At 45.6% G+C, this 19,248-nt stretch overlaps 1 protein-coding gene across 2 annotated transcripts in view; it reads left to right on the top strand.

The window, feature by feature from the left end:
* Positions 1–243: 243 nt before the first annotated feature.
* The window catches only part of LOC110520531 (rho guanine nucleotide exchange factor 7-like), a 51,281-nt gene continuing 32,276 nt past the window's right edge, over positions 244–19,248 (top strand). Inside the window, exons 1-4 of one of the 2 annotated variants that reach the window (XM_036975092.1) lie at positions 244–825; positions 5,487–5,570; positions 10,084–10,168; positions 15,673–15,794. In XM_036975092.1, coding sequence (XP_036830987.1) covers positions 661–825; positions 5,487–5,570; positions 10,084–10,168; positions 15,673–15,794 — 456 coding nt within the window. In that variant the 5' untranslated portion in view covers positions 244–660. Of the gene's footprint in view, positions 826–5,001; positions 5,571–10,083; positions 10,169–15,672; positions 15,795–19,248 lie in introns of those variants that run through there. The other variant, XM_036975091.1, reaches the window with a different exon arrangement.

Raw genomic sequence — 19,248 nt, 5'->3', positions numbered from 1 at the left:
GTTAATGGTCTTCATGGGGATTTGTTTATATTTATTGTCAGTCTAACTAGTCCAGTCTAACTAGTCCTGGTAATGATGCTTCATGGGTGACAGTTGTTGATGTGTTCAGAGGGTCCTCCCTGGTTCAAGCCTAGGTTGGGGCAAGGGGAGGGACTGAAGCAAAACAGTTACATCTACACTGTGATAAAGGGATTATGCTGGGGCTATGCAAAGCCATGCAGAGGTACTCATGTCACAGAACTGGTTGGACTGCTTGTGTCCTTCTTGCTGAAATGTCATTCGCTGCCGGATGAGTGGCTGTGCTGGCGGCAGCGATACGCATGTAGCACTATGCATGCAGTCTGCTGCTCGAACGCATCACAGTGAACTGCATCTGACAGCTTGCCAAGTTGGAGAACAAAAAAAAAGACCAAACACAGATGAGGGAAAAGCAGACCCGCTGGATTTCCACAAACCCAGAGTCACCTGCATCCACCCGATAGAGGAGAAGGGAAAGGAAGGAGAGATCTTTCGTTGTGGCCGTCCCCCTCAAAGCTCGCATGTATGAAAGGATAATGTTTTTGTTTTAATGTCCGGGATGATTGTGTACCAGGGGTAGATATTGAAATAGCAAGAAAAAAAACACACTGCTTCGTTGTATTTTTCACCGCGACTGGGGCCATGAATTCGGCAGAGCAGACGGTCACTTGGCTGATCACACTGGGGGTACTGGAATCGCCGAAAAAGAACATTTCGGATCCCGAGGCATTTCTCCAGACCTCCCTCAAAGATGGGGTTGTCTTGTGCAGACTGCTGGAGAGACTGAGCCCGGGCTCCACTGACAAAGTAAGGGCAAAACTGCCGTTTGTCTTCCCGTCATCGTCGCGTCTATGCCTCCGCGAAAGTGACATGACGCGGTTCATCACCTCGCTTTTCTGTGCCAACTGGTCCATGAAGAGATTATTTTGTGGGTCACGAGAACGTGGATTATTGTCCCTAAAAACAGTACCAAATGATGCACATATGTCAGTAGTCTTACGCGTGTGATAAGCTATAGGACCTACAGACAGACAGAGCAGACCGTTCGCTGTGGCCGATGCTTGTCATCTCTTCTTTGCGCAATTTATCAGTACCCTTTGTAGATTCTTAAAACAAACGTTTTTTTTTTTTTTTTACAAACTAAGTATTATTTCCACGAACTCTATGGTTTGGGAGTGGTGTAGCCTGTGGATTCTTTAGGGGGGTAGGACAGACACCAGAAAAGGACACAGAGGCTACAGATGCGTTGTGAGATTGGAATCCAAAGCGCATCACGTTAATATACATTATCTAAAGGCCTCTAGTCTATGGCCTAGTTATATGTATGTTTGCCAGGGACACATATGACCCGGATCAACAGCTGGAGATGAGGGTAGACAAACCACAAAAGCGGCCTACATTGAAAGCAAAAGCGCACAGACAGGGACCCTCTCCACACTTAAAGCAACAGTGCCGTATTTGTAATGTCTATCAACACCAAAACCTCCACTCAGTAAAGCCTTGTACTGTATAGCTTTTTAGACGGATTGGACAGGTTGGGCGTTCCCTTGGCAACCAAATGGCTCTGACAGACTAGCCTAGTGCTGTCTGGACAGTGGCCACATCTGGGAGAGAGACACACCTTTATCACCTTATCCTGATGAGGTATTGGTCACAGGTACAAAGGAGGGTTAAAATATCAGTGAGTGAAAGTAGCACCTAACACTTACCCTAAACTGGGTGCTATCCAAATCCCAATACACCCCTCCCCATACAGATACCTACTATGTCCCTTTGTTGAGCCCACCCCTCTTTATTCATGTCTTGTTTAGTCTGATGTTATGTTTTGACTCTTTTCTTTTTCATTTCTATAATTGTAAAGCAACTTTGGGTCCTTGAAAATAGCTATACAAGTCCCATGTGTTATTGTTAAGTCCACCCTCTAGGAAAACATGTACTTTCTTATATTCTGTTCAGTTATAATCTGTTTGGTTATAATTTAGTCGGTTATATTCTATTCTGTTTGGTTACATTGTAATCTATTCTGTTTGGTTATTGTCATGGAGTAGACCAAAGCGCAGCGTGGTTAGAATACATTCTTTATTGAAGGAAGAACACTGAAACAAAACAAAACGATATGAACGTGACTGCTAACGAACCACTGCGCTAACGTGCAACATAAGACAATAACCCACGAAATACAGAGAAGATGGCTGCCTAAATATGGTTCCCAATCAAAGATAACGATAAACACCTGCCTCTAATTGAGAACCAATCTAGGCAACCATAAACCTATATAAACACCTAGATGAACCCCACAAGCCTACAAAACCCCTAGACAGTACAAAAAACAGTGGGGCAAAAAAGTATTTAGTCAGAAACCAATTGTGCAAGTTCTCCCACTTAAAAAGATGAGGCCTGTAATTTATCATAGGTACACTTCAACTATGACAGCCAAAATTAGAAAAAAAATCCAGAAAATCACATTGTAGGATTTTTAATTAGCAAATTATGGTGGAAACAAGATTTCTGGCTTGCAGACCTGTAACTTCTTTAAGAGGCTCCTCTGTCCTGGAGTTGGCTCAGGTCTCCTACCTGACTTAACCAATCTCCTCGTGTGCCCCACCCAAAAATGTATTGGGGCTGCCTCTCGGGCTTCCGTGCTAGCCGTGTACCCTTATATCTGCGCCGTTCCTCCATTCTCCTGTATCCCTCCTCACACTGTTCCAAAGAATCCCATGCAGGCTCTGGCACTCTCCCTGTGTAATGGCTTTCTTCCGCTGAAGGAGAGGACCAAAATGCAGCGTGGTTAGAGTTCAACATGTTTAATAAAGACATTACACGAGAACACTACAAAATACAAAACAACAAATGTGAAAACTGAAACAGTCCTATCCGGTACAATGACACAAAGACAGAAGACAAGTACCCACAGAATACGGTTGCCTAAATATGGTTCCCAATCAGATACAACAAAGACAGCTGCCTCTAATTGAGAACCAATCTAGGCAACCATAGACCTACAAACTACCTAGAAAGGAAACAGCCCCATAAACATAAAAAACCCTAGACCAAACGAAACACATAAATCCCCCATGTCACACCCTGACCTAACCAAAATAAAGAAAACAAAGATAACTAAGGCCAGGGCTTGACAGTACCCCCCTCCAAAGGTGCGGACTCCCGGCTGCACACCTAAATCCATAGGGGAGGGTCTGGGTGGGCGTCTGTCCACAGTGGCGGCTCTGGCGCGGAACGTGGACCCCACTCCACCATAGTCTTTGTCCGCTTTAGTCTCTTCCTAGGAACGGCGACCCTCGCTGCCGACCTAGGATTGGCAACCCTACTAAAGGGCCCTACTGGACTAAACCAACTCCTCCGGACTGAGGGGCAGCTCAGGACTGAGGGGCAGCTCAGGACGGTTGACGGCTCTGGCAGATCCTGGGAGACTGGCAGCACTGGCAGATCCTGGCTGACTGGCGGCCCTGGCAGATCCTGGCTGACTGGCGGCCCTGGCAGATCCTGGCAGATCCTGGCAGACTGGCGGCCCTGGCAGATCCTGGCTTAAACAAAACGACCGTGACTGTTACCAAAACACTGCGCTAACGTGCAACATAACACAGACAATAACCCACATAATACCCAAAGAGGATGGCTGCCTAAATATCGTTCCCAATCAAAGACAACGATAAACACCTGCCTCTAATTGAGAATCAATCTAGGCAACCATAGACATACATAAACACCTAGATGATAAACAACCCCATAAACCTACAAACCCCCTAGACAGTACAAAAACACATACATCACCCATGTCACTCCCTGACCTAACCAAAACAATGAAGAAAACAAAGAATACTCAGGTCAGGGCGTGACAGTTTATATATTATAATCTATTCTGTTCTGTTTGGTTATAATCTATTCTGTTTTGTTTGGTTATATTATAATCTATTCTGTTCTGTTTGGTTATAATCTATTCTGTTTGGTGATAATCTATTTGTCACGATCGTCGTAAGAAGCGGACCAAAGCGCAGCGTGGTGTGAATGCATCATTTAATAGATGACAAAAAACACAAAATAAACTGTACAAAAACAATAAACAAATAACGACCGTGAAGCTATCATACGAACTGTGCTGAACACAAGCAACTAACATAGACACTCACCCACAAACACACAGTGAAACCCAGGCTACCTAAGTATGATTCTCAATCAGAGACAACTAATGACACCTGCCTCTGATTGAGAACCATACTAGGCCGAAACATAGAAATCACAAAATCATAGCAAAACAAACATAGACTGCCCACCCCAACTCACGCCCTGACCATACTAAATAACGACAAAACAAAGGAAATAAAGGTCAGAACGTGACACTATTCTATTCTGTTTGGTTATATTCTATTCTGTTTGGTTATAATCTATTCTGTTCTGTTTGGTTATAATCTATTCTGTTCTGTTAGGTTATATTCTGTTCTGTTTGGTTATAATCTATTCTATTCTGTTTGGTTATAATCTATTCTGTTCTGTTTGGTTATAATCTATTATATTATGTTATATTCTATTCTATTCTGTTCTGTTTGGTTATAATCTATTCTATTCTGTTTGGTTATAATCTATTCTGTTCTGTTTGGTTATAATCTATTATATTATGTTATATTCTATTCTATTCTGTTTGGTTATAATCTATTCTGTTTGGTTATAATCTGTTCTGTTCTGTTTGGTTATAATCTATTCTATTCTATTTGGTTATAATCTATTCTATTCTGTTTGTTTATAATCTATTCTATTCTGTTTGTTTATAATCTATTCTGTTCTGTTTGGTTATAATCTATTCTATTCTGTTTGGTTATATTCTATTCTGTTCTGTTATATTATATTCATTTGTATACTATTATATTCTGTAACTGCATGGACTAGACTGTTACAGGCCTAGGTCAACACTCTGGTATTAGATCTATACTTCCAATGTTTCAGCAGTGCTATATTTTGTTTGGGATTATATCTCATGGCAGTTCATGTAGCCATATGGTTATAGACTGGGAGATAAAGTGTGACGTCAGATCTAATTCAAGATTCATAGGCTGTATTACATCCATTCACATGGGCAGTGTGGTTAGTTTCACCTATTTATTTCCCACTCGTTATTTTATAGGCTGTTTTGTTGTTGGTGGGAGAGACACATTTGATCCATTCCGCCTCTATGTTCACAGAGGAGTCGCCAGCGTCACCCCCTCACTCATGCTGTTGTGTTGTTGAAAGCTCACTGAGCTCCCATTCGCCAACGTAATTTCTCTCAATCCAATGCCTTCTTCCCTGCTAGAGGATTTGTATTTTGCAGCTGGCCTATTGTAGAAGCAAGCCAAGAAGAGGGAATGTGGGCTTCTCATCCAAATCAAAAAGCGCTCAAGACTCTAGAGCTTCAAATAGAATAATAAAAAAATAAATATCGAAATTCGTGTTTCTCATGTGCATTTCTGTTCTCCCAGATCTACCAAGAACCGAAGAACGACGGCGACCGCTTGAGCAACATAAAGGAGTTTCTCAAAGGTTGCACTTCGTTTCGCGTCGAGGTAAGTTATCCGTAAAATAACCCCACAAACACAACATTAATACGAAAGATATGCGACAGAAATTACGTTAAATGTTATTTAATATCCAGTGTGAGACAAAGACAAAGTGGGGGAGGCTGGACTGCGAGCCTTGAACAATCACACACTGCCGGGTGTGAAGCTGCCTTGTTTGTCGCCTGCAATGAAATGACCCATCCACGATCGTAAAAATGTAACAATAATTTTGCATTTCTCTGACGCCATCCTTTAAAACATTAACAGTCAAGGTAACATTCTTGTAAGTAGGCTTCAAGTACAGATAGTTTGTAGTTATGTGATACATTTTGATAATCGGGCTATCAGACTGATGCCTTGACATTATGTAAATGGTTGTCTTTCTGTCCCAATAGTGCGTGGCGTTGCTCTTTTGTCCCCCATTCTTGATTTTGATACCCGCAAGCGAGAATTATGCATATGAATAAATCCTAGTTGTTGTCAGAATGTGTGGTCTTCAAACTCACTATCTATTGTCCCACATAGGAAGTCTTCATTCTCCCTCATTAGTTGTTATTGGGATGTTTTGGTATTTTTTTTCGTACATCAGCACCCAATGCTGTCAATTATATCACAGAGACTTTGACAATAATGATTAGGGTTGAACGATCGGATGCTAAATCTGTGGTTTGAGGACAATTATTTTTATTTAACCTTTATTTAACCAGCCAACTCAGTTAAGAACAAATTCTTAATTACAATGACGGCCTACTTGTAAAGCCCCCCCGGCCAAACCCTCCCCAAACCCGGACAATGCTGGGCCAATTGTGCGCCGCCCCATAGGACTCCCGATCACGGCCGGTTGTGATACAGCCCGGGACTGAACCAGGGTCTGTAGTGATGCCTCTAGCACTGAGATGCAGTGCCTTAGACCGCTGCACCACTCGGGGGCTTAAAGCTTATCTAGAGTGAGCTGAGGACACACGCACACACACACACACACACACACACACACACACACACACACACACACACACACACACACACACACACACACACACACACACACACAGAGAGAGAGTTTGGTACTGTGTCATTGCATAGAGGAGTCATTGAACCCCCCAGTCTGGACAAAACCGCTCAGTGTTCATCTTCACCGCTGACTCTCCCCATTAACACTGCAGGAGGAGAGGGAAAGAATGAGAGAGAGAGAGAGAGAGAGAGAGAGAGAGAGAGAGAGAGAGAGAGAGAGAGAGGGAGAGAGAGAGAGGGAGAGAGAGAGGGCACTGTGGAATACAGGGGGCTAATATCATTTTTGTTAATGGTTTACTTGTGCTTGGTGTTGAATGTCAATACAAATTCTTCTCTCCTCAGATAACACTTTTCTAATGATCATCAGTGCAATAGAATGGCTATCTTCAATTTACCAGCACATCCATCCCTTGCCTAGAGACCAAGGCACTCCTTTTGGAATAGGTTTTATTGATTTAGAAAAGTTATCATTTGATTTGGCTTATCACTGATGCGTTATGACTGCATACATTGAGACAGAACAACACTGGAATAGAGATGCTAAGCATTTCTCAATGCTGGTCCTGATACAATTTCGCTTTTTGCCCTAGCACTAACACACCTGATTCCAATCATCAAAGGCTTGAATCAAGTGTCTAAGAGCTAGGGCAAAAAGTAAAATGTGCGACCTTTAGGGCCCCCGGGACCAGGATTGAGGAACACTGGTCGAGTACATAAACATGCATGTTTGAGGTTGGACTGATTCCAAACGGACTGCTTGTCTCACTCCTCTGAGTCCTGGGATGTTTCTGTGATGAGCCTCCCAGGTGTGCACTTGTCCCCTCCTTCAGACAGGCAGACATGGAACTCCTCACAGCAGCCCTCATACTGTAACCATGTTTCCCTATAAGCTGCTTAAGCGAGGGGAGGAGAGTAGGGAAGGAGATGGGAGGAGTGGAGGAGAGTGGGAGGAGTGGAGAAGGAGATGAGAGTAGAAGGAGATGAAAGTAGAAGAAGAGGAGATGAGAGTAGGAGGATGGGAGATGAGAGTAGGAGGATGGGAGGAGAGGAGATGAGAGTAGGAGGAGAGGAGATGAGAGTAGGAGGAGAGGAGATGAAGGTAAGGAGGAGAGGAGATGAGAGTAGGAGGATGGGAGGAGAGGAGGAGATGAGAGTAGGAGGAGAGGAGATGAGAGGAGGAGAGGAGATGAAGGTAGGAGGAGAGGAGATGAGAGTAGGAGGATGGGAGGAGAGGAGATGAGAGTAGGAGAGGAGATGAGAGTAGGAGGAGAGGAGATGAAGGTAAGGAGGAGAGGAGATGAGAGTAGGAGGATGGGAGGAGAGGAGGAGATGAGAGTAGGAGGAGAGGAGATGAGAGGAGGAGAGGAGATGAAGGTAGGAGGAGAGGAGATGAGAGTAGGAGGATGGGAGGAGAGGAGGAGATGAGAGTAGGAGGAGAGGAGATGAGAGTAGGAGGAGAGGAGATGAAGGTAGGAGGAGAGGAGATGAGAGTAGGAGGATGGGAGGAGAGTAGGAGAGGAGAGTAGGAGGAGAGGAGATGAGAGTAGGAGGCTGGGAGGAGAGGAGGAGAGGAGATGAGAGTAGGAGGAGAGGAGATGAGAGTAGGAGGATGGGAGGAGAGTAGGTCGATATGAGAGTAGGAGGAGAGGAGATGAGAATAGGAGGAGAGGAGATGAGAGTAGAAGGTTGGGAGGAGAGTAGGAGAAGAGGAGGACAGTAGGAGGAGAGGAGATGAGAGTAGGAGGAGAGGAGAGGAGAGGAGGAGAGATGAGAGTAGGAGGATGGGAGGACAGTAGGAGGAGAGGAGATGAGAGTAGGAGGATGGGAGGAGAGGAGGAGGAGGAGAGGAACTTCCTCTCTCCCTTGGAGTGGTCACTGATCGGATGTGATATTCTGGATAAGTGAAAGCCATGTAGTGGGACCCTGCCTTCATCTACCATGTCAGGTCTGGGATTGCCTTCCGTAAGGCAGGAAGGGAGGGCCACGGAGAATCTAGTCCTTAGGCTTCCAGTTCTTATTAAACCCTAACGGTCAACATGTTGTTTCATGAACCACTTTGGAGCATAGATCACATTGTGATGTCACTTTTAATGTGATGTCACTTTCACTTTTTTCTGCATGTCCTAAACCTCTGTATGAGATGGAGACAGAGGGAGGATGGAAGAGATGGAGCTAGAGGGAGAGATGGAGGGAGGATGGGAGAGATGGAGCTAGAGGGAGAGATGGAGGGAGGATGGGAGAGATGATGGATGGTAGAGAGGGAGAGATGGAGAAATTATGGATGGGAGAGATAGAGGATGGTAGAGAGGGAGAGATGGAGGTAGAGATAGGATGATAGAAATGGAGGGAGAGAGGTAGAGAGAGGGGGGGTCGAGATGTTTTTGTTGTTTTTGTTTTAACCTATATTTAACTAGGCAAGTCAGTTAAGAACAAATTCTTATTTTCAATGATGGCCTAGGAACAGTGGGTTAACTGCCTGAGGAAGGGAGGTAGAGATGGATGGAGGGAGGGAGCTAGAGATGGAGGGAGGGGGGTAGAGATGGAGGGAGGTAGAGATGGAGGGAGGGGGTAGAGATAGAGGGAGGTAGAGATGGAGGGAGGGAGTAGGGAGGTAGGGAGGTAGAGATGGAGGGAGTTAGAGATGGAGGGAGGGAGGTAGAGATGGAGGGAGGGAGGTAGAGATGGAGGGAGGTAGAGATGGAGGGAGGGAGGTAGAGATGGAGGGAAGGGGTAGAGATGGAGGGAGGTAGAGATGGAGGGAGGGAGAGATGGAGGGAGGGAGGTAGAGATGGAGGGAGGGAGGTAGAGATGGAGGGAGGGAGGTAGAGATGGAGGGAGGGAGGTAGAGATGGAGGGAAGTAGAGATGGAGGGAGGTAGAGATGGAGGGAGGGAGGTAGAGATGGAGGGAGGGAGAGATGGAGGGAGGTATAGATGGAGGGAGGGAGGTAGAGATGGAGGGAAGGGGTAGAGATGGAGGGAGGAGAGATGGAGGGAGGGAGGTAGAGATGGAGGGATGGAGGTAGAGATGGAAGGAGGGAGGGAGGGAGGTAGAGATGGAGGGAGGGAGGGAAAGGGTGAGAATGATGCACAGGGAGAAAATAAAACTACAGTATTCACAATCACTCCACAGGCCCAGTAACTCCAATCTATCAACTCCAGTCAACTACCTCTTCTTGTGCTCGCCTGCCACTTTCCTCAGTACACACTACCCTTGACAGTAGTTGACAGTCATTTGTGAAGAGAGCTGTCTGTATGCTGCTGGGTTATTGTCCTAACTGCTGTGTTAGTGACTTTTATTGGTGGGCTTGGCAGGCAGTGACCCAGCTCCAGTATTTGGGGAAATGGGTTTTCCGCTGACTTTTTGGCATGTCTCCACGTATTTTAGCTTGGGCTCTAACACCATGTCACACACAGGAATGATGTACACACACACACACACACACACACACACACACACACACACCCACACACACACACACACTGACCATTCTTTCTCTTGTCCCCTAGCCGTTTGAGCCCAGTGATCTGCTCCTAGGACTGAACTTCTCCAAGATACTCAGCAGTCTGGTGGCTCTGAACAAAGTGACTGCAGGTTAGTCTGAAGTAGAGGTCGACCGATTAATCGAGTTTTCATAACAATCGGAAATCTTTGGACGCCGATTTTGCAGATTTTTTAAATTGTTGTATTTATTTAAGTTAAGAACACATTCTTATTTTCAATGACGGCCTAGGAACGGTGGGTTAACTGCCTTGATCAGGGGCAGAACGACAGATTTTTACCTTGTCAGCTCGGGGATTCAATCTTGCAACCTTACAGTTAACTAGTCCAACGCTCTAACCACCTGCTTTACATTGAACTCCACGAGGAGCCTGCAGTAAGTCAAGGTAAGTTGCTAGCTAGCATTAAACTTATCTTAGAAAAATCAATCAATCAATCATAATCACTAGTTAACTACACATGGTTCATGATATTACTAGTTTATCTAGCGTGTCCTGCGTTGCATATAATCGATGCGGTACGTATTCATGAAAAAGGAGTCTCGTTGCTCCAATGTGGCTGCTCCTGACTGACGTGCGGCTCTGGCAGCTCTTGACTGGCGGGCGGCTCTGGAGGGAGGAGACGGAGAGACAGCCTGTTGTGTGGGGCTGCCACAGGACCCACCAGGCTGGGGAGACCTACAGGAGGCACCGGATGGACCGGGCTGTGGGTGAATACTGGAGATCTAAGTGCATGCCACTCGCACCTCTCCCTTTATACCCACATTTGCCCGGCAAGGTCAGAGCACAGGCATAGAACGCACTGCACCCTCCCAGCGCCTCGGAGACACAGCACGCAGGGCCGGCGCAGGAAACGGGCCGAAACGGCGTACCGGAGACCAAACACGCTGGACTGGCACAAAACGCCCTGGCTGGATGCCCACTCTCACTTGGCACTTGCGGGGAGCTGGTCTATAGCCCACTATGAGCGCGTACTGGCGACACCGTGTACTTGACCGCATAACACGGTTCCTGACCAGTACTGCGCTTCTTACGGTAAGCACGAGGAGTGGGCTCAGGTCTCCAATCTGACTCTGCCAAACTCCGCGTGTGCCGCCCCCCCAAAAAATTGGGGGCTGCCTCTCGTGCTGCCGTGCTACCTCCTCATATCGCTGCCGCTCAGCTTTCGCAGCCTCTATCTCTGCCTTGGGGCGGCGATATTCCCCAGCCTGTGCCCAGGGTCCCTCTCCGTCCAAAATCTCCTCCCATGTCCATGAGCCCGGAGATCGCTGCTGCCCGATACCACGCTGCTTGGTCCTTGGTTGGTGGGTGATTCTGTAACGCTTCTCCTCGTCATCTGAGGAAGTAGTCAAGATCGGACCAATGCGCAGCTGAACACTGAATAACAAAACAGCTAAGTGAAAGAACGAAACGACCACGAAACAGTCCTGTCTGGTGAAGACACAAAACAGAAAACAATCACCCACAAATCACAGGTGGGAAAAGGCTACCTAAGTATGATTCTCAATCAGAGACAACAAACACATAGAAAAAAGAACATAGACTACCCACCCCAACTCACGCCCTGACCAACCTAAAACAAAGACATAACAAAGGAACTAAGGTCAGAACGTGACAACCAGGTGAAATTGTGTCACTTCTCTTGTGTTCATTGCATGCAGAGTCAGTGTATATGCAACAGTTTGGGCCGCCTAATTTGCCAGAATTGTACATAATTATGACATAACATTGAAGGTTGTGCAACGTAACAGGAATATTTAGACTTATGGATGCCACCCGTTAGATAAAATACAGAACGGTTCCCGTATTTTACTGAAAGAATAAACTTTTTGTTTTCGAGATGATAGTTTCCAGATTCGACCATATTAATGACCGAAGGCTCGTATTTCTGTGCAGGCTCGTAAGCATTCATTCAAACAGCACTTTCGTGCGTTTTGCCAGCAGCTCTTCGCAATGCTTTAAGCACAGGGCTGTTTATGACTTAAAGCCTATCAACCCCCGAGATTAGACTGGTGTAACCGATGTGAAATGGCTAGCTAGTTAGCGGGGTGCAAGCTAATAGCGTTTTAAACGTCATTCACTCTGAGATTTGGAGTGGTTGTTCCCCTTGCTCTGCATGGGTAACGATGCTTCGAGGGTGGCTGTTGTCGATGTGTTCCTGGTTCGAGCCCAGGGAGGAGCGAGGAGAGAGACGGAAGCTATACTGTTACACTGGCAATACTAAAGTGCCTATAAGAACAGAGACAACGCAAGGTTAATGAAATACAAATGGTATAGAGAGAAATAGTCCTATAATTCCTATAAAAACTACAACCAAAAACTCATGTTAATCTTGGAACTCCCTCTCCCGGATCTGGGAGAATTGTCATCAACTGACACTAATTAGCATAACGCAACGAACAAAAAATATTACTAGAAAATATTCATATTCATGTATCACAAGTGAAATATATTGAAACACAGCTTAGCCTTTTGTTAAACATCCTGTCATCTCAGATTTTGAAATTATGCTTTACAGCCAAAGCAAGACAAGCATTTGTGTAAGTTTATCGATAGCCTAGCATAGCATTATGCCTAGCTAGCAGCAGGCAGCTTGGTCACGAAAATCAGAAAAGCAATCAAATTAAATCGTTTACCTTTGATGAGCTTCGGATGTTTTCACTCACGAGACTCCCGGTTAGACAGCAAATGTTCATTTTGTCCCATAAAGATTATTTTTTATAGCCGAAACACTTGTACTTCACGTTTGGTTGAGAAATCCACCGGTCACGACAACGCCGAAAAATATTCCAAATTAGATCCATAATATCGACAGAAACATGGCAACGTTTTTTATAATCAATCCTCAAGGTGTTTTTCAAATATCTATTCGATAATATATCAACCGGGACCGGTGGCTTCTTAGTAGGAAAGAGAGAAACAATTTGTCTTTTACGCACAAAACACTCTGAGAGCCTCCAGCTGACAACTGACGCAATGTTGTCGTTCAGGCTAATTTTTCAAAATAAAAGCCTGAAACTATGTATTGTGACACTAGACACATTAGGGAAGCCATAGAAAAAGGAATCTGGTTGATATCTCATTCACTGCTCAATAGGGACACATAGGAACGCAGAGCTTTCTAAATTAGAGTCCCTTCCTGATTGGATTTTTCTCAGGCTTTCGCCTGCAATATCAGTTCTGTTATACTCACAGACAATATGTTTACAGTTTTGGAAACTTTAGAGTGTTTTCTATCCTAAGCTGTCAATTATATGCATATTCTAGCATCTTGTCCTGACAAAATAGCCCGTTTACTTTGGGAACGTTATTTTTCCAAAAATGAAAATAGTGCCCGCTAGTTTCAAGAGGTTAAAAGGAACCACCAGCTTTCATATGTTCTCATGTTATGAGCAAGGAACTTAAACGTTAGCCTTTTTACATGGCACATATTGCACTTTTACTTTCTTCTCCAACACTTTGTTTTTGCATTATTTAAACCAAAATGTCATTATTTATTTGAGGCTAAATTGATTTTCTTGATGTATTATATTAAGTTAAAATAAGTGTTCATTCAGTATTGTTGTAATTGTCATTATTACAAATAACATTTTTTTTTTACTGGTCCTCCAATAATCGGTTCTGGCGTTGAAAAATCGTAATCGGTCGACCTCTAGTCTGAAGGTCTGTGTGTATATGTGTGTGTGTGTGTGCGTGCGTGCTCGTGTGTGTGTGTGTGTGTGTGTGTGTGTAACTGCTCTATTCGTTATCCCTAGACAGTGGGCAGTGACAGTGTGTGTGTGTGTTATCCCTAGACAGTGGACAGTGACAGTGTGTGTGTAACTGCTCTATTCGTTATCCCTAGACATTGGAGTGGACAGTGTGTGTGTGTGTGTGTGTGTGTGTGTGTGTGTGTGTGTGTGTGTGTGTGTGTGTGTGTGTGTGTGTGTGTGTGTTATCCCTAGACATTGGACAGTGACAGTGTGTGTGTGTGTAACTGCTCTATTCGTTATCCCTAGACATTGGACAGTGACAGCGTGTGTGTGTGTAACTGCTCTATCCGTTATCCCTAGACATTGGAGTGGACAGTGTGTGTGTGTGTGTGTGTGTGTGTGTTATCCCTAGACATTGGAGTGGACAGTGTGTGTGTGTGTTATCCCTAGACATTGGAGTGGACAGTGTGTGTGTGTGTTATCCCTAGACATTGGAGTGGACAGTGTGTGTGTGTGTTATCCCTAGACATTGGAGTGGACAGTGTGTGTGTGTGTGTGTGTGTGTTATCCCTAGACATTGGAGTGGACAGTGTGTGTGTGTGTGTGTGTGTGTTATCCCTAGACATTGGAGTGGAAAGTGTGTGTGTGTGTGTGTTATCCCTAGACATTGGAGTGGACAGTGTGTGTGTGTTATCCCTAGACATTGGAGTGGACAGTGTGTGTGTGTGTTATCCCTAGACATTGGAGTGGACAGTGTGTGTGTGTTATCCCTAGACATTGGAGTGGACAGTGTGTGTGTGTGTGTATTATCCCTAGACATTGGAGTGGACAGTGTGTGTGTGTGTTATCCCTAGACATTGGAGTGGACAGTGTGTGTGTGTGTTATCCCTAGACATTGGAGTGGACAGTGTGTGTGTGTTATCCCTAGACATTGGAGTGGACAGTGTGTGTGTGTGTGTGTGTGTGTGTGTGTGTTATCCCTAGACATTGGAGTGGACAGTGTGTGTGTGTGTTATCCTTAGACATTGGAGTGGACAGTGTGTGTGTGTGTTATCCCTAGACATTGGAGTGGACAGTGTGTGTGTGTGTTATCCCTAGACATTGGAGTGGACAGTGTGTGTGTGTGTTATCCCTAGACATTGGAGTGGACAGTGTGTGTGTGTGTGTTATCCCTAGACAGTGGAGTGGACAGTGTGTGTGTGTGTGTGTGTGTGTGTGTGTTATCCCTAGACATTGGAGTGGACAGTGTGTGTGTGTGTGTGTGTGTGTGTGTGTTATCCCTAGACATTGGAGTGGAAAGTGTGTGTGTGTGTGTGTGTGTTATCCCTAGACATTGGAGTGGACAGTGTGTGTGTGTTATCCCTAGACATTGGAATGGACAGTGTGTGTGTGTGTGTGTTATCCCTAGACATGGGAGTGGACAGTGTGTGTGTGTGTTATCCCTAGACATTGGAGTGGACAGTGTGTGTGTGTGTTATCCCTAGACATTGGAGTGGACAGTGTGTGTGTGTTATCCCTAGACATTGGAGTGGACAGTGTGTGTGTGTGTGTGTGTGTTATCCCTAGACATTGGAGTGGACAGTGTGTGTGTGTGTTATCCTTAGACATTGGAGTGGACAGTGTGTGTGTGTGTTATCCCTAGACATTGGAGTGGACAGTGTGTGTGTGTGTTATCCCTAGACATTGGAGTGGACAGTGTGTGTGTGTGTTATCCCTAGACATTGGAGTGGACAGTGTGTGTGTGTGTTATCCCTAGACATTGGAGTGGACAGTGTGTGTGTGTGTGTTATCCCAAGACATTGGAGTGGACAGTGTGTGTGTGTTATCCCTAGACATTGGAGTGGACAGTGTGTGTGTGTGTTATCCCTAGACATTGGAGTGGACAGTGTGTGTGTGTTATCCCTAGACATTGGAGTGGACAGTGTGTGCACCCGTCACTCGGCGGACCATCGGATCAAGTCGTTTGAGTCTCTGGCCTCCCAGTCATCATTGGGCCGATCCTCCAAGCTGCTTCAGAACCACAGCCTGGTGAGACACGCACACACCACACACACACACACACACACACACACACACACCCCTCCCCCGGCCTTAGTACCCAACTTCTAAAAGGTACATTGGGGAGAACAAGTATTTGATACACTGCCGATTTTACAGGTTTTCCTACTTACAAGCATGTAGAGGTCTGCCATTTTATCACTGTCACACTACAACTGTGAGAGACGGAATCTAAAACAAAAATCAAAATCCGAATCAAATCAAATCAAATCAAATGTTATTTGTCACATACACATGGTTAGCAGATGTTAATGCGAGTGTAGCGAAATGCTTGTGCTTCTAGTTCCGACAATGCAGTAATAACCAACAAGTAATCTAACTAGCAAATCCAAAACTACTGTCTTGTACACAGTGTAAGGGGATAAAGAATATGTACATAAGGATATATGAATGAGTGATGGTACAGAGCAGCATATGCAAGATACAGTAGATGGTATCGAGTACAGTATATACATATGAGATGAGTATGTAAACAAAGTGGCATAGTTAAAGTGGCTAGTGATACATGTATTACATAAGGATACAGTCGATGATATAGAGTACAGTATATACGTATGCCTATGAGATGAATAATGTAGGGTAAGTAACATTATATAAGGTAGCATTGTTTAAAGTGGCTAGTGATATATTTACATAATTTCCCATCAATTCCCATTATTAAAGTGGCTGGAGTTGAATCAGTGTCAGTGTGTTGGCAGCAGCCACTCAATGTCTGACTCACAGTCTGATGGCCTTGAGATAGAAGCTGTTTTTCATTCTCTCGGTCCCAGCTTTGATGCACCTGTACTGACCTCGCCTTCTGGATGATAGCGGGGTGAACAGGCAGTGGCTTGGGTGGTTGATGTCCTTGATGATCTTTATGGCCTTCCTGTGACATCGGGTGGTGTAGGTGTCCTGGAGGGCAGGTAGTTTGCCCCCGGTGATGCGTTGTGCAGACCTCACTACCCTCTGGAGAGCCTTACGGTTGAGGGCGGAGCAGTTGCTGTACCAGGCGGTGATACAGCCCGCCAGGATGCTCTCGATTGTGCATCTGTAGAAGTTTGTGAGTGCTTTTGGTGACAAGCCGAATTTCTTCAGCCTCCTGAGGTTGAAGAGGCGCTGCTGCGCCTTCTTCACAATGCTGTCTGTGTGAGTGGACCAATTCAGTTTGTCTGTGATGTGTATGCCGAGGAACTTAAAACTTGCTACCCTCTCCACTACTGTTCCATCGATGTGGATAGGGGGGTGTTCCCTCTGCTGTTTCCTGAAGTCCACAATCATCTCCTTAGTTTTGTTGACGTTGAGTGTGAGGTTATTTTCCTGACACCACACTCCGAGGGCCCTCACCTCCTCCCTGTAGGCCGTCTCGTCGTTGTTGGTAATCAAGCCTACCACTGTTGTGTCGTCCGCAAACTTGATGATTGAGTTGGAGGCGTGCGTGGCCACGCAGTCGTGGGTGAACAGGGAGTACAGGAGAGGGCTCAGAACGCACCCTTGCGGGGCCCCAGTGTTGAGGATCAGCGGGGAGGAGATGTTGTTGCCTACCCTCACCACCTGGGGGCGGCCCGTCAGGAAGTCCAGTACCCAGTTGCACAGGGCGGGGTCGAGACCCAGGGTCTCGAGCTTGATGACGAGCTTGGAGGGTACTATGGTGTTGAATGCCGAGCTGTAGTCAATGAACAGCATTCTCACATAGGTATTCCTCTTGTCCAGATGGGTTACGGCAGTGTGCAGTGTGGTTGAGATTGCATCGTCTGTGGACCTATTTGGGCGGTAAGCAAATTGGAGTGGGTCTAGGGTGTAAGGTAGGGTGGAGGTGATATGGTCCTTGACTAGTCTCTCAAAGCACTTCATGATGACGGAAGTGAGTGCTATGGGGCGGTAGTCGTTTAGCTCAGTTACCTTAGCTTTCTTGGGAACAGGAACAATGGTGGCCCTCTTGAAGCATGTGGGAACAGCAGACTGGTATAGGGATTGATTGAATATGTCCGTAAACACACCGGCCAGCTGGTCTGCGCATGCTCTGAGGGCGCGGCTGGGGATGCCGTCTAGGCCTGCAGCCTTGCGAGGGTTAACACGTTTAAATGTCTTACTCACCTCGGCTGCAGTGAAGGAGAGACCGCATGTTTTCGTTGCAGGCCGTGTCAGTGGCACTGTAATGTCCTCAAAGCGGGCAAAAAAGTTATTTAGTCTGCCTGGGAGCAAGACATCCTGGTCCGTGACTGGGCTGGATTTCTTCCTGTAGTCCGTGATTGACTGTAGACCCTGCCACATGCCTCTTGTGTCTGAGCCATGGAATTGAGATTCTACTTTGTCTCTGTACTGACGCTTAGCTTGTTTGATAGCCTTGCGGAGGGAATAGCTGCACTGTTTGTATTCGGTCATGTTACCAGACACCTTGCCCTGATTAAAAGCAGTGGTTTGCGTTTTCAGTTTCATGCGAATGCTGCCATCAATCCACGGTTTCTGGTTAGGGAATGTTTTAATCGTTGCTATGGGAACGACATCTTCAACACACGTTCTAATGAACTCGCACACCGAATCAGCGTATTCGTCAATATTGTTATCTGACGCAATACGAAACATGTCCCAGTTCACGTGATGGAAGCAGTCCTGGAGTGTGGAGTCAGCTTGGTCGGACCAGCGTTGGACAGACCTCAGCGTGGGAGCCTCTTGTTTTAGTTTCTGTCTGTAGGCAGGGATCAACAAAATGGAGTCGTGGTCAGCTTTTCCGAAAGGGGGCGGGGCAGGGCCTTATATGCGTCGCGGAAGTTAGAGTAACAATGATCCAAGGTCTTTCCACCCCTGGTTGCACAATCAATATGCTGATAAAATTTAGGGAGTCTTGTTTTCAGATTAGCCTTGTTAAAATCCCCAGCTACAATGAATGCAGCCTCCGGATAAATGGTTTCCAGTTTGCAAAGAGTTAAATAAAGTTTGTTCAGAGCCATCGATGTGTCTGCTTGGGGGGGGATATAAACATAAACAAAAACAATGATAAACAAAAATCCAGAAAATCACATTGTATGATTTTTAAGTAATTAATTAGCATTTTATTGCATGACATAAGTATTTGATACATCAGAAAAGTGGAACTTAATATTTGATACAGAAACCTTTGTTTGCAATTACTGAGATAATACATTTCCTGTAGTTCTTGACCAGGTTTGCACACACTGCAGCAGGGATTTTGGCCCACTCCTCCATACAGACCTTCTCCAGATCCTTCAGGTTTCGGGGCTGTCGCTGGGCAATACGGACTTTCAGCTCCCTCCAAAGATGTTCTATTGGGTTCAGGTCTGGAGACTGGCTAGGCCACTCTGTGACCTTGAGATTCTTCTTACGGAGCCACTCCTTAGTTGCCCTGGCTGTGTGTTTCGGGTCGTTGTCATGCTGGAAGACCCAGCCACGACCCATTTTCAATGCTCTTACTGAGGGAAGGAGG

The sequence above is a fragment of the Oncorhynchus mykiss genome, chromosome 3 (assembly GCF_013265735.2).
Source record: "Oncorhynchus mykiss isolate Arlee chromosome 3, USDA_OmykA_1.1, whole genome shotgun sequence".
In the NCBI taxonomy this organism is placed as follows: Eukaryota; Metazoa; Chordata; class Actinopteri; order Salmoniformes; family Salmonidae; genus Oncorhynchus; species Oncorhynchus mykiss.
The sequence above is the reverse complement of the archived record's forward strand: the minus strand, read 5'-3'. Positions and strand labels throughout refer to the sequence as shown.